The 22084-nt window shown below is 33.5% G+C and overlaps 1 protein-coding gene across 2 annotated transcripts in view; it reads right to left on the bottom strand.

Annotated features, from left to right (window-relative positions):
* The window catches only part of ZC2HC1A (zinc finger C2HC-type containing 1A), a 48567-nt gene that overhangs the window by 14019 nt on the left and 12464 nt on the right, over positions 1 to 22084 (bottom strand). For both annotated transcript variants that reach the window (XM_042924426.1, XM_042924428.1), the window contains exons 4-7: positions 14566 to 14707; positions 12606 to 12754; positions 5438 to 5537; positions 4702 to 4801 (exon numbers count right to left, since the gene is read on the bottom strand). In XM_042924426.1, coding sequence (XP_042780360.1) covers positions 4702 to 4801; positions 5438 to 5537; positions 12606 to 12754; positions 14566 to 14707 — 491 coding nt within the window. The remainder of the gene's footprint in view (positions 1 to 4701; positions 4802 to 5437; positions 5538 to 12605; positions 12755 to 14565; positions 14708 to 22084) is intronic.

Genomic DNA, 22084 nt, shown 5'->3' with positions numbered 1-22084 from the left:
TATTCCACATGACCGAAAAAAAAAAAAAAAAAAAGTTCTAACTTTGGGAATAAAGAATCCTTAAAATCCATACTTTCAAATTATAAATGTCTAATCCCTATGATAATTTACTTATTCTAAAATACAGAATGGCAAACTTTTCCTATGAAGGGCCAACCAGTAAGTATTCTAGGCCTTAGGGGCTATGCTATCTTTGTCACAAATACTATCTGCACTACTGTAGCATGAAAGTAGCCACAGACAATACAATACATAATACATGGTGTGGCCATGTTCCAACAAAACAGTTGTGGGCAAGATTTGGCTCTCAGGCCATAGTTCAAGAAGACTACCTGATCTAAAATATAAAAACTCCATATATGAGAGGATGCCAGTATTTTAAGATTTTGAAAATGTAAATGAAAAGCAGATCTCAGTGATGATTTTTAAAGTTTTACCATATATGAAAGGGTTACGATGGGTATCACTACATTACTTATAATCCCAGACAAGTATACATTATTTTTTGCCAAGCTAATAATACATTTCTATAGACACTAAACTGTAATTTTGACCAGGACTTTTTAATTTAAAATTACTATCTGCAGTTGCATACAACTGCCACAATTATAAGGAGTGTACCTAAAAAGGAATAATACTTTTGCAATTTTTCATAATATTCATAGCTGAGTATGAATTCCCATCTTAAGAAATATTTGGCAATGATACCAACCTACTGAAATACGTTTTAATTTGAAATAAATATTAACCTTGAGAAGGTCCTTGTTTATTATTGATACCATGAGAGCAAATTACTCAGGAAATATGTAAAACACTCAGTCTTTTAACACTATAGCAAGCAGAGTAGGTATAATAAAAAGGTGACTTCTTAAAGAATATTGGGAAAAAAATTACCGGTTGTATTTTGTGTCTGTGTAGACTCCCAAAGTTATGATGTTCTGAGGCACTCCAAGTTTTTAAGTGTGTTATACTTCTATTTTTGACCCTAAACTCATCAAATCCTATACATAGGGCAAAGTTAGTTTCCCTAAACCAATAGCCTCAATCACTGTTGTCCATATAAGAAGCCAAACTCTGCAATTCTGGCTTTTTAAGGCATTTCTAGATCAGTAATAAATGACAATGAAATTCATAAAAATTTACAGTGTTCCACACAAAATCAATTCACACATATCAAAAGTTTGGCTTACGAGAAAGGCCTATTTCCACTTCTACAAAAATGTACTTAAAATTTAGATATCGGTTTCTTACTTTTATCAATATAATTAAAGTAAAGGAAACCAAATTCAATTTATTAAAAAATGCTCCTTAAATGCATTCCATTGCTCTAGTTTCACTACATGTATAACAGCCTATCTCCAAAGTAAATGTCTGTTTTTCATAGTAACTGAAAAGAAGTTAAGTCTTTGATATTTGGTATTTTACCTATTGAAAATTATCGGCTAAAATATCCACTTAAGCTGATAATTAGCCACTATGAAAACACAAACCTCAAGGCATGACTGTACATTCTGTGACACAATTCAAATGTGGCAGTATTTATTTAAAAGCTTTGCATTTCATCATACTTCTAAAATTCCCTGGGATTAAAGATAATCATCTTTTACAATAAAGGAACATTTTTCCATTGAGAATAGTTTTTGCTTTAAAAAAAATCTGATAAAATCAGCTGACCCACAGATTATCTAGAAGTTAATTACCAAATATATGAGAATTTTTCCAAGATAAAATTTTTCTGTAGTATGAGTCCAATATCCACTAAATATTACACATCACTGTTATACATGATTAAAACTGGTAGCAATCAAGATTATATACACAAGGCATTATTTAAACAATCCCAAGCTACGGAAATGATTGTTTCATTAACCTCAGAAGGTGCTCAATTTCTTGAACATCGTAGCTAACCAAATGTCTTAATTCTACCTTTACTCAATCCTGAATCATCTTTGTCAATGGAAATAATGACTGCCATACAAACTTCAAGTAATATCCTACCACTATCAGGACCATGGTTCTATGCTGTGCCAATAGGTTAACAAATAAGGGATTTAATTTATTATTTCATTTTTTGTTTCATTCATTCACCAAAAATTTATTATGTGTCTCTATGCCAGGCATTAAACTACATTTTATAGTTACATTTGTAAGCAAGACAGACAGATACATGAGCTTTAGCCAGAGAGCTTACGATCTAGCAAAGGAAAAGTATAAATCAACATAATCAATAAATAACAATACACTCAATAATTCAAAAAAAAAAATGAACTCTGACACTAAACAGGTAGCAATGAATGGTTCTACTTAATATAGTAATATAGTAACGTTCCAGTTAATATGGTAACATACTAGCCACAAGCAAACACCAAAGCTCTCTGGCAGTAGTTGGAAACATTCTTCTAACATGTAAGGACTATATATAAAATGGACAATTGACATTTACACAGTTATGTTTGACAGTTTAATACCATGTGAGACAACCAGAAATTTTAAATCTTCATGGCATTGTAAACAGTGCATAATTTATAAAATTACTGTGCTCAAAGTCTTTGCTAATTGTTAGTAAAAACAAATTTTCTCCTCAGGATTATATAAATGTTGATCAGAGTTTCTTAGATCAGTTGAGTGACACAGAGGAGATATGCACAAAGTTATATGGCTATTCAGTGGCAAAGTAGGATCTAGAAGCCTAACTTTCTAATCCAAAGTCAGTGCCCCTTTTCATTACACCTGCCAGTTTAACATGCCCTATTAAGAATACAGGGTAGGGTGTCAGGACAACTTAATATTGCCAACAGATAAAATTACTAGTAGGAGAGGAAAGGCACTAAAAAAATATGAGCTTTTAATTCATGAACAACTGTAAATGAAACTATAACACAACATGGAAGGCAGTTCTGTGATATGGTAAAAAAAGCTTTGTAAAAGTTAAAATGCATATATTACTGTCTACACTTTAATTAAAAATTATCTGAGTCAACTCAATAGAGAAACTAAAAAAAATATCATAAAATCGTTTTTTACAACCAAACTTCCTACTTTTTAACCACCTGTTCTACTGATAACCTGTCTCTTTCTTAAGGATAGCCTGTGTCTTCTTTATGGAAGCACAATAAAAAGAAAAAAAACATGCAACTAATCAGATCTTGTTAGCTGACTTTTTCTTTTTCTATAATGATACTTACATTAACTTAATTTAGATTTTGTACTTTCTATGTAGTCCAAATTAGGGAGTTGGAGGGAGATAGTTACTCTTACTTTATAGATAACTCTCTATATATTTCCTACATTAAAAACAAAAATGAACCCATATCTGAAAATATGTGTGTTATATTTTCTAAATCAACTTTATTAGTATCTGTATAGACATAAGCTCTCATTCTTATTTTTTTTGAAATTTTTTAATGTTTATTTATTTTTGAGAGAGAGAGAGGGAAACAGAATGTGAGCGAGGCAGGCAGGGGTAGAGAGAAAGACACAGAATCTGAAGCAGGGTCCAGGCTCTGAGCTGTCAGCACAGAGCTCAACGTGGGGATCGAACTCACGAACCGTGAGATCATGACCTGAGCCAAAGTCGGAGAATTCACGAACTGAGCCACCCAGCTGCCCCATAAGCTCTCATTCTAATGATCACGTGGTAACCCTTAATTTTCTGATTTATCAAAATGAGAGAAAAAGAGTTTCTACTGAGATAGGAGGATGTTTAAAATCTGTGGTGTTACAAACAAAATTTTCCCACATTAACATAAAATAATTGTGGAAAGCTTAATTATACTACTTTCTTAAAACCCATGTATATAAGACTGTAGAAAGATAAAAAGTATTTAACAAGTCTACTAAATAGAAAATAATCATCCACTGTTAATATTTCAGCATATTTTGTCTACATGCATTTTTATAGCTTCTATCACAGTATACATGGAGTTTATATCCTACATTCCTCTCCTATAATAATAGAATCATCTCCTTAAAATTTATATACAGTTTATGGTGGTATAATATCCCTGTGTAGATTTTCATAATTTTCTATTCAAACAAAAGCTAGAAACTTAGGTGGTTTGATTTTATTTTTTTTACGTTGTAATAAAACCATATGAAAAGAAACTAATGTTTACAGCCAAAGAGACTCCAATTGGTATCCTGCTTCCAACTCTTAATAGCTGTGTGGCTTCAAGCAAATTACTTTGCTTCTCCGATCCCCTCATCCTATGATGGTGGGGTGGTTTTAATAAAAATATGTGAAAAATGTCTAGCACAGTGCCTGATACATAATTTTTAATAAAAAATGGTTATTACAAAAATCTTCTGTATTTCAAATGATTTCCTTAGACTAGATTCCCAGAAGTAAAATTATTCAACTGAATATATGAATGTGTTTTGGGCTCTTGATACATGCTACTAGATTTTTTTGCAAAATGGTAATCCTAATTTAGACACTGAACAGTAGTGTATGTGCCCCTGAACAGCAATATATTAAAAGACAAATGAAATTTAGAAAGAAAATCAAGGTTAATAAAAAGGCCAATTATCTAAACATAAAACTTTGGCATCACTTACATACATACATACATACATACACACACACGTACACATATACATACACATATGTATACATGTATACATATATACATGTGTGGATATATATATATCCACATACACACACACACATATCACTAATCAATTAAATTCAAACTGACTTACCCTACATGAGGAGCTGCTATCCCTTTATGGGAGGGAGATAAGGTCTGAAGTTTGCTTCCCAAAGAGCTGCTAACTGAGGACGCTTTACCTGAAGGCACACCTTGTAATAAAAAAGGTATTAGTTTTAACAACAGAGTGAAAGAGAAAAATCACATAAAACAGAGAATCTGACAAGGAAAATGATGCTTTAGTCACAATGAATCTTTGTGGCAATAAATCAAAACAAGTTATCAACTAAGAAAATGTTTTTTTTTTTAATGAAATTTCCAGAGAACAACATATAACATCCTTCGTTTAAAATTTCCATATTCCTTTATTACAATTTATGTATAAATAAAGGTACACTTCAGTTAATCAATATCTTCTTCAAACCATTAAATGTGTCTATTAGGACAACTGTCAAGTTTAGAGCAGTACATATAGAAATGAGTGGAAAATACTGTGGTTAAAAAATCAAGAAAAGAACTTGGTTGATCAGACAGGTTGACTCTGACAGGTTATGTTATCAGTAAAAATATCAAGGACAGACATTTAAGGTGGGGAAAAAAAGTACTATAAAATATCCTAAGTAGAAGTTATTGAAAATTACTTTATTTTTACCCACAAAGAATTACTTATCCTCCACCTCTTCCAAATTATAAATCTATTTTAATAACCCAAAACAGAACACTCTCTTAATTTCCATCTCTACCCCCCCCCAAAAAAAAAAGTCAAATTATTTTATGGAGCTCATTACCTACAACAGTTTTGCTAGTGCCACTTGGTTGTGGTAATCGTGAAGATCCTGATGGTGCAGTTCCAGGAGAATTTGACTTTTTAAGTGCAGGCGGCTTATACTAAAATAATGAAAAAATATTTTATCAACATCACTTTTTGATTATGGATTGTAAACTAGCATTTCAAAAGCTCCCATACCCTGAAATGAGCAATTTTTTATTAGGTACTGAATTACTCAAATCGAGAGAGTACAGATTAAAATACATCATCTCAGAGAGAGGTTTCCCAAAATACATTTGCTCTCAAAACTAGCATACTAAAAGTTTGGCTCAGATATTGCACTGCTAAAATAAACTAAGAACAGCTTTACTCAGTTCACAGGGGAAAAAAAGGTCAAACGGAAAAAATTTCTTCAATGTTAAGATTTTAAATGCCAAACAAATATTAATAGAAAAAGAAACACCCAATGATGCTCACTTAGTAGTGCAGATTTAAAAGTCAAAATTTTTACATATTCCTGAGCATGGTTTTATATTTCACATACATAATCCAGCCATATTTTCTACTGATAATAATTCATAAGATTACAAATAAGTTTGGATAAGTTTTAACAATAGCTGCCTTATGGATTTCCTGAATGCAAAGAGAAAGAGCTAATTTTGGCTTCACTATCCTCACCAGATGTTAGATGAATAGAATACAGGTTGAGAAAAGATAGAGTATTTATTTTTTCTCCACTCTCTAGAGAGATATCATTAATTTTAGGCCGTGGAGCCTGCTTTGGGTTCTGTGTGTCCCTCTCTCTCTCTGCCCCTTCCCTGCTCGCTCTCTCTCTCTCTCTCTCAGAAAATGAATAAAACATTAAAAAAAATTTAAAAATAAAATAAAATTAAAATAAAAATAAAGTATCTTATTGATCACCTGCTCCAATATAATGAAATGAACTTTCCCACAGTAACACTCCAACATAATCACAGAACAGGAATTAAGACTCATGCCATTCAGTTCTAGCCCTTCAACTATAAAGTGCTTACTATACTTGAGATTTAGCCCAACACATATTTAGACTGCTTAGGACTTCATGTGAAAACTGGTTTTAAACCTAATTTTCAAAAATCAAATCATATTTTATAACCAATAATCAGTATAAAAGTTAAGAAGCACTACTACTAAAAATTGCTAGCTAAACATAAATTTTAAAGTCAAACATTACACCCATCAAAATTTAGTATGTGACCTTTTAATGAAAATAAATCTTGATAAAAGGGTCTCTCTCCCCCCTCCCCACACACACACATTCCATGCACATCTGGCACTACTATGCAAGAGATTAAACTTTTTTAAGCACTTGACACCTAGAAAACCTTCAATAACTTTCAAATGAACAAATGACTAGGATCCTTTGGAGATAAGCCATATAAAGATACGGTTTCTCTCAAAACCCAAGAGGTGTTTCCAGTATTTAAAAGGGCATCTGATTAGTATTGGTCTCTCCCACTAAAATACCAATGAAGGCATTAGGAAAGATTTTAAAGCTAACAACAATATGGAAAACAAGCCCTAACAAAGACCTGTTAACATATGAGGCATGTCTACTAAAAATAGGCTCAGTAAAACTGGATTAAGAAACAGGACTGGTGAGCCACTCATATTCTGTGAGCTACCAAAAAAAATAACAAAACAATTAGCATAGACAAAGGGAACTGGTACAGCATATTACATACAGAGAAGTCAAATATTTAGGCTGGGCACGGGTGGGAAGAGCTCTGGTACTATTACATACTGCGGAGTAAATATTTTTATGCACATATTAGAAATCAACTTAATGGTGTACAACTAGAAAATAAATTTATTTCAAAAGGTGCTCTGTTTTTCCCCTCTCTATATTAGGCCTCCTATTTTACCCAATTTTTTTGTCAAGGTTTCCTGAGATATCCAGAACATAGACTAATCTCATCTATCTCCTATAATATTTCCTTTTACTTTTGACCAGAACTAGTCAGGTTTGTTTCTTTACTGAATCCTCATACCACTCTGAATGCACGTTTAAACCATATTCGCCTGCCTCTCAGTAACTTGCTGTTCCCCTGACCTAGATAATCTGACTCCTTCCTTACTGAGCTGTATTCCCTTTATTCTACGGCTAGCTGAAATTCTACTGGTATAATAAAGGTTTTCGGGATGACTCTGGCTATCAACCATTTTATACAAATCCATTTCAGTCATCAGAAAAACAAAACAAAAAAACCCCAAAATCACATTATTTTTATAGTTATATTTAATACATATTTTTCTCATTCATTAAATATGCATTTGTTAGTTTATTATTTCATGTGTTTTTATATGATCACAAATCTAATAAATTTCCTTAGTGAAATATTTATGTTTACAAAGACTTTTTCTTGAAATTGGAAAGAGCTTAAAGAACATAGAGGGCATTCATTTTTAATAACATAGTAGAAGGCACTATTTGGATTGACCTTTCAACTAAAAAGTAAAAATGCTCAGGAAAGTATAAAAAAAACACTTTATAAGCACAGAATGACAGAAAGAAAAAAATAAAGTGGTAGGCCAACACCATTTGAGATTATAACAAGTCTGGCCATCACATGGATTTGCTGTATAAATCTGCATTACTAGGTGGTCAGGCAAACTAAAGCCAATAATTTAAAAGTGCCTTCACAGTGGCAGTACTCTTAGATACCTGGAAGAAACAAATAAAAAGTCTCTTCACATGAATCATTCTCATGAATAATTTAAGGGCAATAAGCACCAAATGATCAATAATAATTATGTACATAATGATATAAGAAATCATAAATGAAAAAAAGCAAGAACATATCCATAAAAATCAAATGATACCACAATTATATACATAATAGAAAACAATTATGTTTACTACACTTAAATAAAAGACAACTCTGAAATACAGAGAGGGAATTGGAAATAATCAAAATAACATAGGAAATTAGAAAAATAATCAAATACAAATCAAACAATCAAATTAAAAATATAATAACAGATTACAAACTCAATGGTGGGGGCGTAAAACATATGTTTAACTCTCCTATAGATAATAGTTTTTTAAAAAGTATCTTAAAAAAATAAGATGCTAAGAAACTGGAAACCATCCAAAAGTAATTCTAGAAAACTGGTAACTGTGTATTCTAGGTTTAACTGCAGGAAAGGGAAAGGAACAGGGAAGGGAAAGGGGGCGGCAATGAAAGAAAAGGGAAAAGGAAGGAGAAAAGCATGACCCATATTTATTTGGCAAAAACAGTCAACAAAAATGGACCTAAATGGGCACAGGTGTATTAGATTTAGAAGTTTAAAAGACCTTCAAAACATTTACTTACAAATACGTTCAAAAAGTAAAGGAATACATACACAAGAATTAAAGGAAAATATGGTAATAGTGAATGAACGCACAGAGAATCTCAACAAAGAAATGAAGGCAAAATCAGGCATTTTTTCAGATATCCAAAACCAGAAAATTGCCTTCTAGTATATCTGCACTCTTGGAAGGCTCAAGAAGCTTCTTCAGGTTGAAAGAAAATGACATTATATGGTGACTAAGATTACAAGAAGAAATCTGAAAATGATAATATATGAGTAAGTAGTATGTAAGTTAAATACAAAATGTATATGAGGCGGCAGAAGAAAAAAAAGTATATGCATGTATGCATAAATATTCATGTGTGTATACGTATATAAATGACTATATATTTACTTTATTCTCCTAATTTCTTTAAAAGACAGATGACTTTTAAAGGTGTAAGTAGAACACTGTAATACAGCACATATCAGGAATATTGATGGGTTTATAAGGCTATAGAGTTACATACATATAACAATAAATTAAGACTGGTAAGAGATATATGGAAATATCCACAGATATGGATAAGTTAAAGATGCATTTTGTTATTCCCAGAGTAACCATTTTAAAAAAATATGATGATTTATAGCTTAAAAACCAATAGGGAAAATAAAATGTCTTTCACTAAGACAAAAGAGGCAAGGAAGAAGTACCAGAAAAATTTAATAAAGGGGGGGGGGGCACCTGGGTGGCTCCGTGGGTTAAAACATCTGACTCGGTTTTGGCTCAGGTAATGATCTCACACTTTGTGGGTCTGAGCCTTGCACCAGGCTTTGAACTGAGGGCATGGAGCCTGCTTGGGATTCTCTCTCCCCCTGCTCTCTTTCTGTCCCTCCCCTGCTGGCACTCTCTGTCTCTCTCTTGCCAAATAAATAAATAAACTTTAAAAAATATTTTTAAAAAGACAAAAATAGAAAACAGACAGCAACATGGACTACTTCACCACAAACATCAATAATTATATTGAGTGTAAATGCCTAAATACTTCAACCGACAGTTTGAAGCTGCCAGATTCGAAATACTTGAACCAAAAACTGGCAAATTAGTAATACTGAAAAAGTCACAATCACAGTTGAAGACTGTAGAAACATGTAGAAACATTCACCAAAAAGACCATATGCTAGGCAATAAAATAAATCTCAATAAGACGAAAATCTTACCAAGTATGTTCTCAGACCATAAAAGAATTAAGTAAACAACAACAACAACAACAACAACAACAAACTAGCAATAAACATCTAGAGGAACACCAAAATCTGGAAGTAAATGACTCCCATTTGGATAAACTATGAGTAAAAGAAGAAATTACACCTATAGGCATTATTGCATTGAATGCTCTTGATAACTGTTATGAGGTAGGTACATATTATCCCCATTTTATAGATGCAAATGTGAGGGAAACCAATCTACCCAAATCAGGGTAGATTTTACAGCATGTAGGGAACTAAGTCGGTTGAGATGGATGGAAGGTTTGGATTATGGAGGGTGGGAAAGATCAGGCACAGTGCCTGATCAGGCACCTAGGTGGCTCAGTCAGTTAAGCATCTCATGGTTTGTGAGTTAGAGCCCCGCATCAGGTTCTGTGCTGACAGCTCAGAGCCTGGAGTCTGCTTCGGATTCTGAGTCTCCCTCTCTCTCTCTCTCTCTGCTCCCTCCCCTCCCCTGCTCACGCTCTGCCTCTCTCTCAAAAATAAACATTATAAATACATAAATAAACAAGTAAAATGTCATGAATTTGCTAGAATTTGCTAAAATTCCTAATGAAGAAGAATGATGGAAAATTAAACGAGAAAGATTGTTTTTACCTATTAGAAATAGATCTTCATTGTATTTTTATCATTATTTTGATCAGAGCTGGGTCAAAAAGTGGGCTGTAATTGGGCCAGATTATAGTTACTAAATATGATAGGGATTCATTTTAAGCATCTTTAGGAAAAGTATTCTATTTAGTTTACTAATGTAGACCAGGTACTTGGTAAAGTGTCTAATTCAGAGAGGGTACTCAATAAAAATTTCTTGAATAAATAAAGATGAAAAAATATGGACTTACACTGAAATGACTATATAGGACTGGGCATAGAATCAGAATTGATACACTTTAAGTGAGAACTATCAGCTACCTGGATTTTACACTTATAATCATTGCCTCCAAGTTGTTGGAACACACACATTCTATTCTATTTCCTTTACTGATTATTATGACAAAAGAAAAAAATCATATTAATGGTCTTAACTGTCTTAAGTCAAAGATAAATGTTGTTTGACATCTGTTTTGGAAATTCTTCAAAATGAGTTTTCTTCACTGTTCTTTCCCCACAATGATGATAATAATAATGAAATGTTCTATTCTCAATAATATTAATAGAACTTCAATATGGATTTTTCTCAAGAAGGTTCCCCATTGTAATGGCATCCTTTAATCCCATATTTTATTCCTAAGTAACAAACAAAATGAATTTCATGATTATTTACTGCCTATTAGATTTACAGTACTAGCAGGGAGAAGATAAATGTGAAAATAAAAGATCTGTTTTCTAGGCTGTGAATTGGAACCGCATAGGAAGAACTGTGAGGGTAGCAGATGGAAGGAGAAATTTGAAAGGGAAAAGAAGGGCAAGAAAATAGACTGATATTTTACATACATATTAGAGGAGAGCTACCTATGTTCACACATAAACTAGGAAGACAAATGTGATAGTCTGAAAAGAAAACAAATAATCTTTAGAAATTATAGTACATTTTGAGAGAATCTTGTATTTATTTTCCCTCAAGTAGGCTCTATGCCCAGAGCAGAGCCCAACATGAAGCTTGAACTCATGACCCTAAGACCAAGACTCAAGCCATGATCAAGAGTCGAATGCCCAAACAACTGAGCCACCCAGGTGCCCCGAGAGAAATCTTAGAGGAAGATTTAAATAAATGTAGGAGTAGTTTATATATTTAAATAGAAGCAGCATTTGGATAGGGTATAAAAAGGATTACTGATATTTTTGTGATTATTAATAGCTGATGTGCTTTCTACTTTCTTGCCAGTGATACTGAGAAAAGTAAGTGAAATGATTCAAAATTAACTAATAGACTTTTCAGTTCCAAACCAAATGCTCATGTTTTTAGGCATAAAGATATAGTAAAAAATAAACTGTATATGAAAGCTTTGTGAAAAATGAAGTTTGCTTAAAAGTATGCCATTATCAAAGTTTTTGTGCCATAATATGCTTAATGAAAAACAACAGTGCTGTACAAATTTCATATAACAAAATCCTTTCATGGTTTATGGCTCTAGAGGTGCTTTCACATACACCATTTCATTTGCTTCTCACAAAAATCAGGTAGATTACTTCACAGACGAAGAAAAAAAGGCTCTTATGTACTTGCCTGAAAGTTCAAAAATAGCAGTTGGTCTTGACCCCAGGATTTCACTCTCTCATGTGTATGGTCACATATAACATGGAAACATTCAGTACTTACATAATTTTCAAATGTGTATTTTTACTGCCATTTTCTCACTCTTCTAACCCCACTAGGTTCCTCTGAATCTCCTTCACCTACCTTTTAACTAGTTTTCTTACTTTTTCCTAATACCTTTATCAACCTGTGTATTTTCAAATCTCTATAAGCTCAAGTCCACTTAAAATTAATAATTTTAATTACTTGTTATCAATTAAACACTCAAATTTCTTACTAAGTCCCTGAACAGTAATAAAAAATTTTAGCAGGTGAGAAAATTATAGTCAAATGTTCTGTAAAGCATATGCAAAAAACTGTAAAACTGAGTCATTTTCTTATTTGTAGAAATAATTGAACATTTCACCTGTGTCCGAGAAGTCGCCTTTCCTTTGGTATCAGTAGAAAATTTGCCTTTGTTACTAATACGTGCTGCCTGTTCTTTACAGAAATTAATATGTCTATCAGCTGCATTTTCATTAAACCTCCTTTGGCAATATGGACACTGAATATAATCTAAAACAGAAAAAAGAAACAAAATAATAACATAATTCTTAAAGTGAAACATAAGAAATTATAAGTTTTTTTGTGAACCGTAATTCAGTATGTGTAACAAAAGCAATAATATTTGATACACAAAACTTGTTATTTCCTTATAACCACCCAACCTGACCACTAAACTTGGTAAAGACATTTAAGAAAAAAGTCTGCTAGCATATGGTAAATTCTGATTTTCTCTCAGCTTAGAATCTTATTTGAGGGGAACAAAACCCAAAACATAAATCCTTAGTACAAAAGAATGAATAAGTAGAGGAAAAATAGGATTTCTTCTTTGTCTTTATAATATATCATATGTTTCCACAATATATACATATTTTTATACTGGAGACTAAGTTATTAAGCAGTAATAACATATTACATTAAAAATAAATTTTAAAATTTGAGGTCATCTGTTAAAATTTTTCATTTTAATTAGAGTAAAACTGTTGGGCGCCTGGGTAGCTCAGTTGGTTGAGTGTCCAACTCTTGATTTTGGCTCAGGTCATCCCAAGGTCGTGGGATTGAGCTCCACATTGGGCTCCATGCTAAGCATGGAGCCTGCTTGAGATTCTCTCTCTCTCCCCACCTCTGCCCTTCTTCCCTGTTAGCACTCTCTCTCACTAAAAATAATAATTATAATAATAATAAATAATGATAATAATAGGATAAAACTGTCAAGAAATAGTTTGACTTTATACAGTTTTATTTTCTCTTCGAAGTTCCAACAGATAAAAATATACCTCATTACGATACGATCTGGCCCTTTATAGAAATAGTTTGTTAACCTCTTCACTACAATAAAACGTTAAAAACGATCATATCTAGGTTTTCTACAGGACTCCTTTTAAAAAAAATATATATATTATTGAAGTATAGCTGACACAATGTTACATTAGTTTCAGGTGTACAACACAGTGATTCCACAATTCTGTACATTACTCAATTCACACCACAGTAAGTGTAATTACCGTCTGTCAGCATACAATGTAATTACAATATTATTGACTCTATTTCCCTATGCTGCACTTTTCATCTCCCCGACTTATTTTATAAGACTTTTCTTTACTGAGAAATAAATCTCAGTCACAATACAAACACAATTTAATGCAGGTAACTTGTTATATTAAAATAACTACCTCTTCAGACTACTCTAATAGTCAATGTCCAAGTGTCAATTGTGTTATTTTAAATGTTTCAATATCTCAGTATCTTATATGAGGTTGCCAGCATCTTACCTTGCTTTTGGTAACAACAGATAAGCAACTTTTATCTACCTAATGAAGAAAGTATAATAATACATGAAATTAAGGCATAATTTAGGTAAATGAATTTTTATGGTGGTTTCCCTACATGAACATGTACCTCTTAGAAACAACAGTATGTTTTTTTTCCTTCCCAGATAAGAAGATACCAAAGGCATCAGGCAACAAAACAATCTGAATCTTACCAAATGACTACATTTCAATTGATAGTGAGCATCTTCAAATATTTCCTGGTATATTAACATTTGAAAGTGACTATAATAATGTTTCAAATGATATTATAATGCTTTATGTTTAAATAACAGTATTGAAATAAAAAGATAATGAATTTCTATGTTCAACACTGATGTGTCTTTATAAGCCTAAATGTCTGAAAAAATCAGCATTATTTTATAGTTAAACTTTTAAAGATTATGCTTCAAGTTCCATAATTATAAATTAACTTTAATAACAATTTAAATTTATAAAAATTCGATCAGTATTTTCTCTCCATATGAACATTTCTGTCAACAGTATTCCACATACCAGGATCATAAGAAGGTGGAGGAGGAGGAGGAAGTTTTCCACCCTCTTTAAGTGCCTGATCAAGGCCTTTAGCTGCTCTTATGGTGGCAATGAATTCTTCATGTTTTCTTCTCCAATTAGATGGTTTCTTTGGTGGTTCAGGCTATACACAAATAAAGAAAAACCCATTTCAAAACATTTTTTTAATTAGTTGAGGGGCGCCTGGATGGGTTAGTTGGTTAAGCATTAATTTTGATTTTGACTCCGGTCATGATCTCAGGGTAGTGAGATGTAGCCCTGCATTGGGCTATGTGCTGAGCATGGGCCCACTTTGGCATTCTCTCTCCCTCTCTCCCTGTCCCTCCCCAACTCACATTCACACACACACTCTCTCTCTTAAAATAAATAAACATTAAAAAAAATAATAAAAAATGAAAAATAACTGAAATAAAACTTGAGGAAATGCTATGTTATTTTAAATGTTCCCTTATTAGAAGTCCTTAAGTGACTTTCTCCCCAAATTTATAATTTTAAAAATAAACTTCATGTAATTCTATTATATGCGATTTTTAAAATGCAATTGTAATTGTTAAAAACACTGCTAAATTGACTTCTGTAGGTGTTATATCCATTTAAGCTCCACTAACAGGGTAAGTTCCCTATTTTCCTATGCTTTCTCCAACAGAGTATGTTATTAAACTTCTATTTTTTTTAACTCACTGGAGAGGTGAAAAATACTTCTCTCTTTGGTTTTAGCTGGCTTTTCTCTTATAAAAAGTGAGTTGAGCATCTTTTCGTATCATTAAGAATCATTTGCACTGCCTTTTTTGTGAACCATTTATGTGCCTAGTCAAATTACCTGTTGGGTCACTGGTCTTATTTTTAACAATTTCTAGTTAACTCTTTATAGGAGACTAGCTTCAGCCCTCCCCTACAATATGGCTATCTTATGAGCTTGTCTAAGGCTGTTCTGATATTAGTAATTATTTTTAAAATATAGTTTATTTGTTTCTTTTATGAGTTCCAGATTTGTAGTCATTGTTAGCAAGACCCAACCTCACACTAAGGTAAATGGAATTTTCCCATGTTTCCCTGCCCCGCCCCCCCGAATTTTCATGGTTTTACTTAAAATTTTTAAATCTTTCATTCATTTGGAATTTATAATGAGTTATGGTGTGATGTATGGATTCAACTTTATTTCTTGTTTTTAACATGGCTATGCAGCTGTCTCAGTATCCTTTATTGACTTTTCTCACCATTGAACTGGTAACACTTTTATCATTATTCTCTTTTGTATTTGGGCATTTCTGAACTTTCTCTTCTGTTCCACTGTTCTGATTATCCTTGTGTTAGTATCAGTGTTTTAAATGTTAAGACTTTATAATATAATACTAGTTTAATATCTGAGAGGATAACCCTACTTTAGGCTGCTTCTTTTTCAATCTTTTCTGGTTATTCTTGTTATGTACATTTTCCCATATGAACTTTAGAATCAGCTTGTCTAACTTTTTTAAACTATATTTTAACTGAAAAAATTAAACATTGCATTCATAAACAACTTAAGGAACTTAATACTTAATACCTTTATTTTTTTGAACCTGCCTATCCAAAAACATGAGATATTTCCATTTAAAGAAGTGTTTGTGTTTTTCAGTTTTTTTAAAGTATTCTTTGTGGAAATCTCATACCTTATAAGGCATAATGTATACCTTATACCTTATACCTATATAATTCCTAGATATTTCTTATTTTGTGTTATTTTTCTATAGAGAGTCTTTTCTTCTTTTTTATGTTTCAAGGGGTTTCTTGACATATGAGACTCAGTAATTTCTGTATATCTCAGAATTCTGTATAATGAGCATTATATCTCATTACTTCACTGGTTTCTCTTACTGTTTATAATCATTTAACAGTTGATTCTCTGGAGTTCTCCAGGCATATCATCTAATAATGCTACTTTTACTTTCTCTTTTCTAATCTCTATGCATCTAACATCTAACTGTGTCTGTTATAGCAATTACTATATTGATTAGAGTTTAATCTTGTTCCTATCTTTAAAGGCCACCTCTAAGTATCTTTCCATATGCATAATGCTGGCACCTGTGCTACAATAGGTTTAGTTGTGTCATATTATTGAAACACCCAACTATCTCTATTATATCTTTATTTTTTAAGTCAAGAATATACATTGAATCAGCAAAATCAAAAGATGGTTCTTTAAAAAGAGTAATAAGCAGGACTAGTAAGGAGAAAAAGAAAACACAAAATACCAAGGAATGGAAAATAGTACACAATAGAGTTCTTATAAACATGAGGAAAAATGAAGATATGTACTATAATGTACCTTATGCTAATAAATTCGACCACGTTATATGAACGCTATCCTTGACAAACACCACAAAAGGGATACCAGAAGAAACAGGAAATCACAACAGTCTTACATTAAGTTTTTTTAATGAATCTATTATTTAAAAACCTCAAGACAACTTCTGGCCCAGATGCCTTTAATCTGTTGAATTCTTACAGACATTTAAGAAAGAAATAGCATTAGGTGCCTGGGTGGCTCAGCTGGTTGAGTGGCCGGCTCTTGATTTCAGCTCAGGTCATGATCTCACAGTTCATAACATTGAGCCGAGCTCTGTGCTGTCAGGTTCTCTCTCTCCCTCTCTCTTTATCCCTCCCCGCTCATGCTGTCTCTCTCTGTGTCTCTCAAAATAAATAAATAATATTAAAAATAATTAAACAAATAAATAAAAAAGAAAAAGAAATAGCATCAATCTTTTAAAACTCTTTCAAAAAATAAAAAAAACTAAGAGAACAATTTTCCAATTAGGTTTACAAAAGCAACAAAAATTTGATAGAAAGAAAAACGACAAACTCACTTCTCTCGTGATGATAGATGCAAAACCTTAACTAAATACAAGCAAATTTAGATACTGGAGATAACTGACCCTTTAAAGTTTCTTATTTAATAGTGAAAGGTCTGAATACAACATTCATCTGCTCCATGAGTATAACTCATCTACTGGTAAGTTTTGGTGCTCTCCTCTACCTTTTTCTCATAGCATCCTTGTGTGGTTTATTATTATTCATCATTGAATGAATTAGGTTTTCCTGGTACAGCTATTTACAAGAGGTTCTGCAGAGAAGGAGAGGTCCACAGTCCCTTTCCAGGCTACACAAACCAACAGCTCTCTTCTCCTTTGTAGATACAGATGTAAATAAGGCCTCTCCATGATTACAAGACACACCTCTCATTCTTCTCTAAAACAATATGGGTCCAGGAAGGCTACTGCTGCCAGCCATGCTTCCCTCAGTAACCATACTAACTAACCACTTCAAAAAAAATGGGACCTAGCTCTTTAGAGTGGGCCCCTTACCTTCAGAAAGGGTATTTTATTTTCATTAGTGCTTTTGGAGATCTTCTGACATTGGGCTTCTTCAACTCTGTGCCTCTTCTCCCTACTTCCTCCTTTCTGGCTTTTGTTCAAATTAAGCGAGGCTCATTCCACTTCCTGGCCATCCAGGGTCCTGTACTCACCCCAGTTCCTGCTTTGGCTATAGTAAACAAGGGATATATACTTCCTGATTAGACTCCTCTCACATAAGGAGTCACCTTTAAGGTGAGGAGACCCTTCACCTTTGAGGTGGCAGGTTCCCATTCTGGGCCATGGGTCCCTCAGCAACTTCTTACACTTCCTCTGTGGGTAGGTTCTCCTGGCATTCAGTTGCTTTGGGCAGCCCTTACAAATATTTTGTAGTCTGTGGATTAGTTTCTCCCAAAATGGAGTTTGTATCTGCTTTACTCCACTCTGCTTATGATTTTGTAGGATTTCCTTGATACAGATAGAGAACTACACTATGATGTTTAAATCTTCTAATACACAGATTTTCAAGGGGGAAGAGTTAAGATGGTGGGACAGCATAGAGACCCTCAGCTTGCCTCGTCACTGAAACACAGCTAGGTCAGCACCAAACCATTTTGAACACCTAAGAAACTGATCTGAGGATTAACACAACAATCTGGGTACTTGAGCCACAGAACTCGGCAGGAATGCAGTACAGAGAGGTGAACTGGGGGAGAGAAAAGCCATGGAGGGTTGGGAGCTGTTTTTGCAGAGAACAGAGAAAGAGTAAGGGGGGAGAGTGCAGTGCATCGGGATCATGCAAGAAGAGCATTCCTGCAAAAGTAGCTGGAGAGAAAGAGTGAAAACACTCACAGGAGACTGAACAAGAAATTTGTTCTCCGTAACCGCTAATGTGAAGAAAGGAGAGGGTTTCAATACCACCAAGATTCCATAAACAGTGGAGTACAGAGTCTGAAGTTCTGGGACTCAGTGCCTGGCAGAGCTTGGGAGGAAGTAGGGCGAATCCCCAGAAGCAGGAAATGGGGTCTGAGGGATTCATGTGCCACATGGGGAGAAATGGTTCCCCCGCTTGGAGTGCATTTGGTAGAGGCCATATGGCTTTCTCACAGGCAAAGGTCCCAGTGGACCCTGGAGAGTAGCCATATTTCCTGATATTGGGAGAAAGACGTCAGAGTGTGGTGAAACCTGGCACTGGCTATGCATTGTGATTCGCCATAATCTCTGAACCTCTGCTGCTGTGCGATCACATGAATGTTTTCTGGGGGCAAGCTGGCACCCAGCCATTGTTCAGCAAGACTCTCTGCCAGAGAGTTGGTGCAAGTCCAAGCAGAGGTCTTTAAAGTGTGGGGTTTTGAAACAAACCCTATCCGAGATAAAACTCCAAAGGGAGGTGCAGCCTGGCGAGTGGACAACTTGGACACGGACAGGGCAGAGGCAAGGAGTGGATGGAGGCCTGAAACAAAGAAGGGGTGCTTGATTGCTGGTTGGTGAAGAGTGCCAAGTTCCTGTGTCAGAGACTAGGGAGCTGGGTGAAGCCATTTCCACTTCTCATGCACACAGGCATCACACTGATCTACCCCAGTAAGCCAAGCAGCACAACCTAGTGGAGAATGGAGCTGTTATATCAAGCCCCTCCCAATTGCACCCCCCCCCCCAAGCACATCCCCTAGAAGACCAGGACAAGTCCCTCCACTTGCTTAGTGTACAGACTATAGAGGGCTTCATAGTTTCAGTTCTAGGGGAAATGGGATGTAACTTCATTCAGGTTTCATTCTGTTTGCTGGTTCATTTATTCATTTTGTTTCTGTTTTTGCTTAAATTGCCTTTTTTTCTTTTTTTTTTCTTTCCTCTTTCTTGGGTACAGAAAGGGAAAAATTTATTTTTATTTTTTTATTTTATTTATTTTTTAAAATATTTTATTCTATTTCATTTTATTCTACTTTATTATATAGTTTTTAAAAATTTTTTCTTACCTTTTTTTTTTCTTTCCTTTCCCTTTTTTCCTCTATCCTGTCAAGCTTTTTTCAACAAACAGACCAAAACACACTTAGGATCTAGCTCCCTTTATTTGATTTTTTTGTTTTGTTTTTAATTTTTATTTTTTATTTTATTAATTTTTTTTCTATCCTCCAAAATGACAAAACAAAGTAATTTACCCCAAAAGAAAGGACAGGAAGAAATGACAGCCAGGGGCTTAATCAACATAGATATAAGCAAGATGTCTGAACTAGTCTGAACTAGAATTCAGAACCACAATAGTAAGAATACTAGCTGCAGTTGCAAAAAGCATAGAATCCCTTTCTGCAGAGATAAGAGAATAAAGTTTACTCAGGACTAAATTAAAAATGCTATAACTGAGAAGCAATCTCTAATGGATGCTACAACATCAAGGATGGATGAAGCAGAGCTGCAAATCAGCGATATAAAAGATAAAATTATGGAAAATAAGAAAGCAGGGAAAAAGAGGGAAGCAAAGGTAAAAGATCATGATATAAGACTTAGAGAACTCAGTGACTTATTAAAAAGGAATAACATCCAAATCATAGGACTCCCAGAAGATGAAGAGAGAAAAAGGGGCAGAAGGTTTATATGAGCAAATTATAGCAGAAAATTTTCCTAATCTGGGGAAGGACACAGACATCAAAATCCAAGAATCACAGAGAACTCCCATTAGATTCAACAAAAACCCACCATCACCAAGGCATATCAAAGTCAAATTCACAAAATACACAGACAAGGAAAGAATTATGAAAACATCAAGGGGAAAAAAGTCTTAATATACTGATTTTCAAACTTTAACATGAATATGTGTCCCCAAGGATTTTGTTAAAATGCAGATTCTAATTCAGTATGTCTGGGTGGGACCTGAGATTCTGCATTTCTAACATGTTCCCAAATAGTGCTGACATTATTGTTCTATAAACCACAATTTTAAGTACCAAGAAATTAAACTACTTAATGTAAAGCAATGGTTTTTACCTTGCTTTTATCTGAGGCTTAATTTTTCACTATTGGAACCCTTCTCCTTTAAAAAGAAATAGGATAGCTAACATTTATTGAGACATCATCATGGGTAAACTCAATGTAATCCTCATAAGAACCCCACAAGATAGATACTACCATTACAATTACTTTACAGATAAAGAAAAGTATAGATTAAGTAACCTGTCCAACACAATATGGTAAGTAACAGAGTAAGGGTTAAATCCAGGCAGGCTGCTCTTGAGCCAGCTTTCATTTTTATACCCACTATATTACATTGCCTCCAAAACTTCCAATAAACAATAGATAGTTTAACTGTCTTAGCTAATTAAAGCCAATATAATCATATATCTGGAAGACATACTAAGAAAAACTTCAAATAATGGTTTATGTACATTATTCAAATTTCACTATTCTTGACTTAAACAGTCACAGACTGAAAAACAAAGATGGACATTAGATTTTTCTATTGTCAAATAATTTTATTGTAAGATTAATTGCCCCACTGGGAAATGTTTTCCTGTAGCACAAGGAGAAGTCATTATCACTGAAGTAGAACCCATACAATGAGGTACTCAAATTTTTACTATTTCACTGAACTATTTAAAACTATGCCCAACAAAATATGTATGTGATTTATTGTTAGCAATATAACACAACACAGGTAGCATTAAGGAGAGATTATTAAAGGAGATTCACTGCTTTCAAAGAAAACAAGCTGACAATGGCTATACATGGAGAGATGAGGAACTGATCAAACTTCCCCAGAAAGCGTAAGATCACAATTACTGACAATCAAAATAATCAGTCTCTATTATACTAAGGTATCTATAAATTATAGCTTTACTTTTGCATATAGGGATTATACTACTGATATGACACTTAAACTTATACACAGTACCTAAGTTATGTTTGAAGTAATTAACAATGACTTAAAAAGAATATGTGAAAACTTTTAAATTATTTCCAGCCTACAACTAAGCAATTGGCTTTCCAATGCTATAAAAACCTCAGTGTAATAGGTTTTTAGACAGTAGTTGGTTTCTTCTTTGCAGAAGTTTAAAATAAACAATTTTCTGATCGTTTATAAACTGAAAACATGAAACAATTCTCCTTAATTTTCAATCTTAGCACAACAGAAAATTACAATTTTTTTCAATATATATAGCAGGAAAGTCCATACTATTCAA

This window comes from Panthera leo, chromosome F2 (assembly GCF_018350215.1).
Source record: "Panthera leo isolate Ple1 chromosome F2, P.leo_Ple1_pat1.1, whole genome shotgun sequence".
In the NCBI taxonomy this organism is placed as follows: domain Eukaryota; kingdom Metazoa; phylum Chordata; class Mammalia; order Carnivora; family Felidae; genus Panthera; species Panthera leo.
This window is presented reverse-complemented; position numbering and strand designations above follow the sequence as displayed.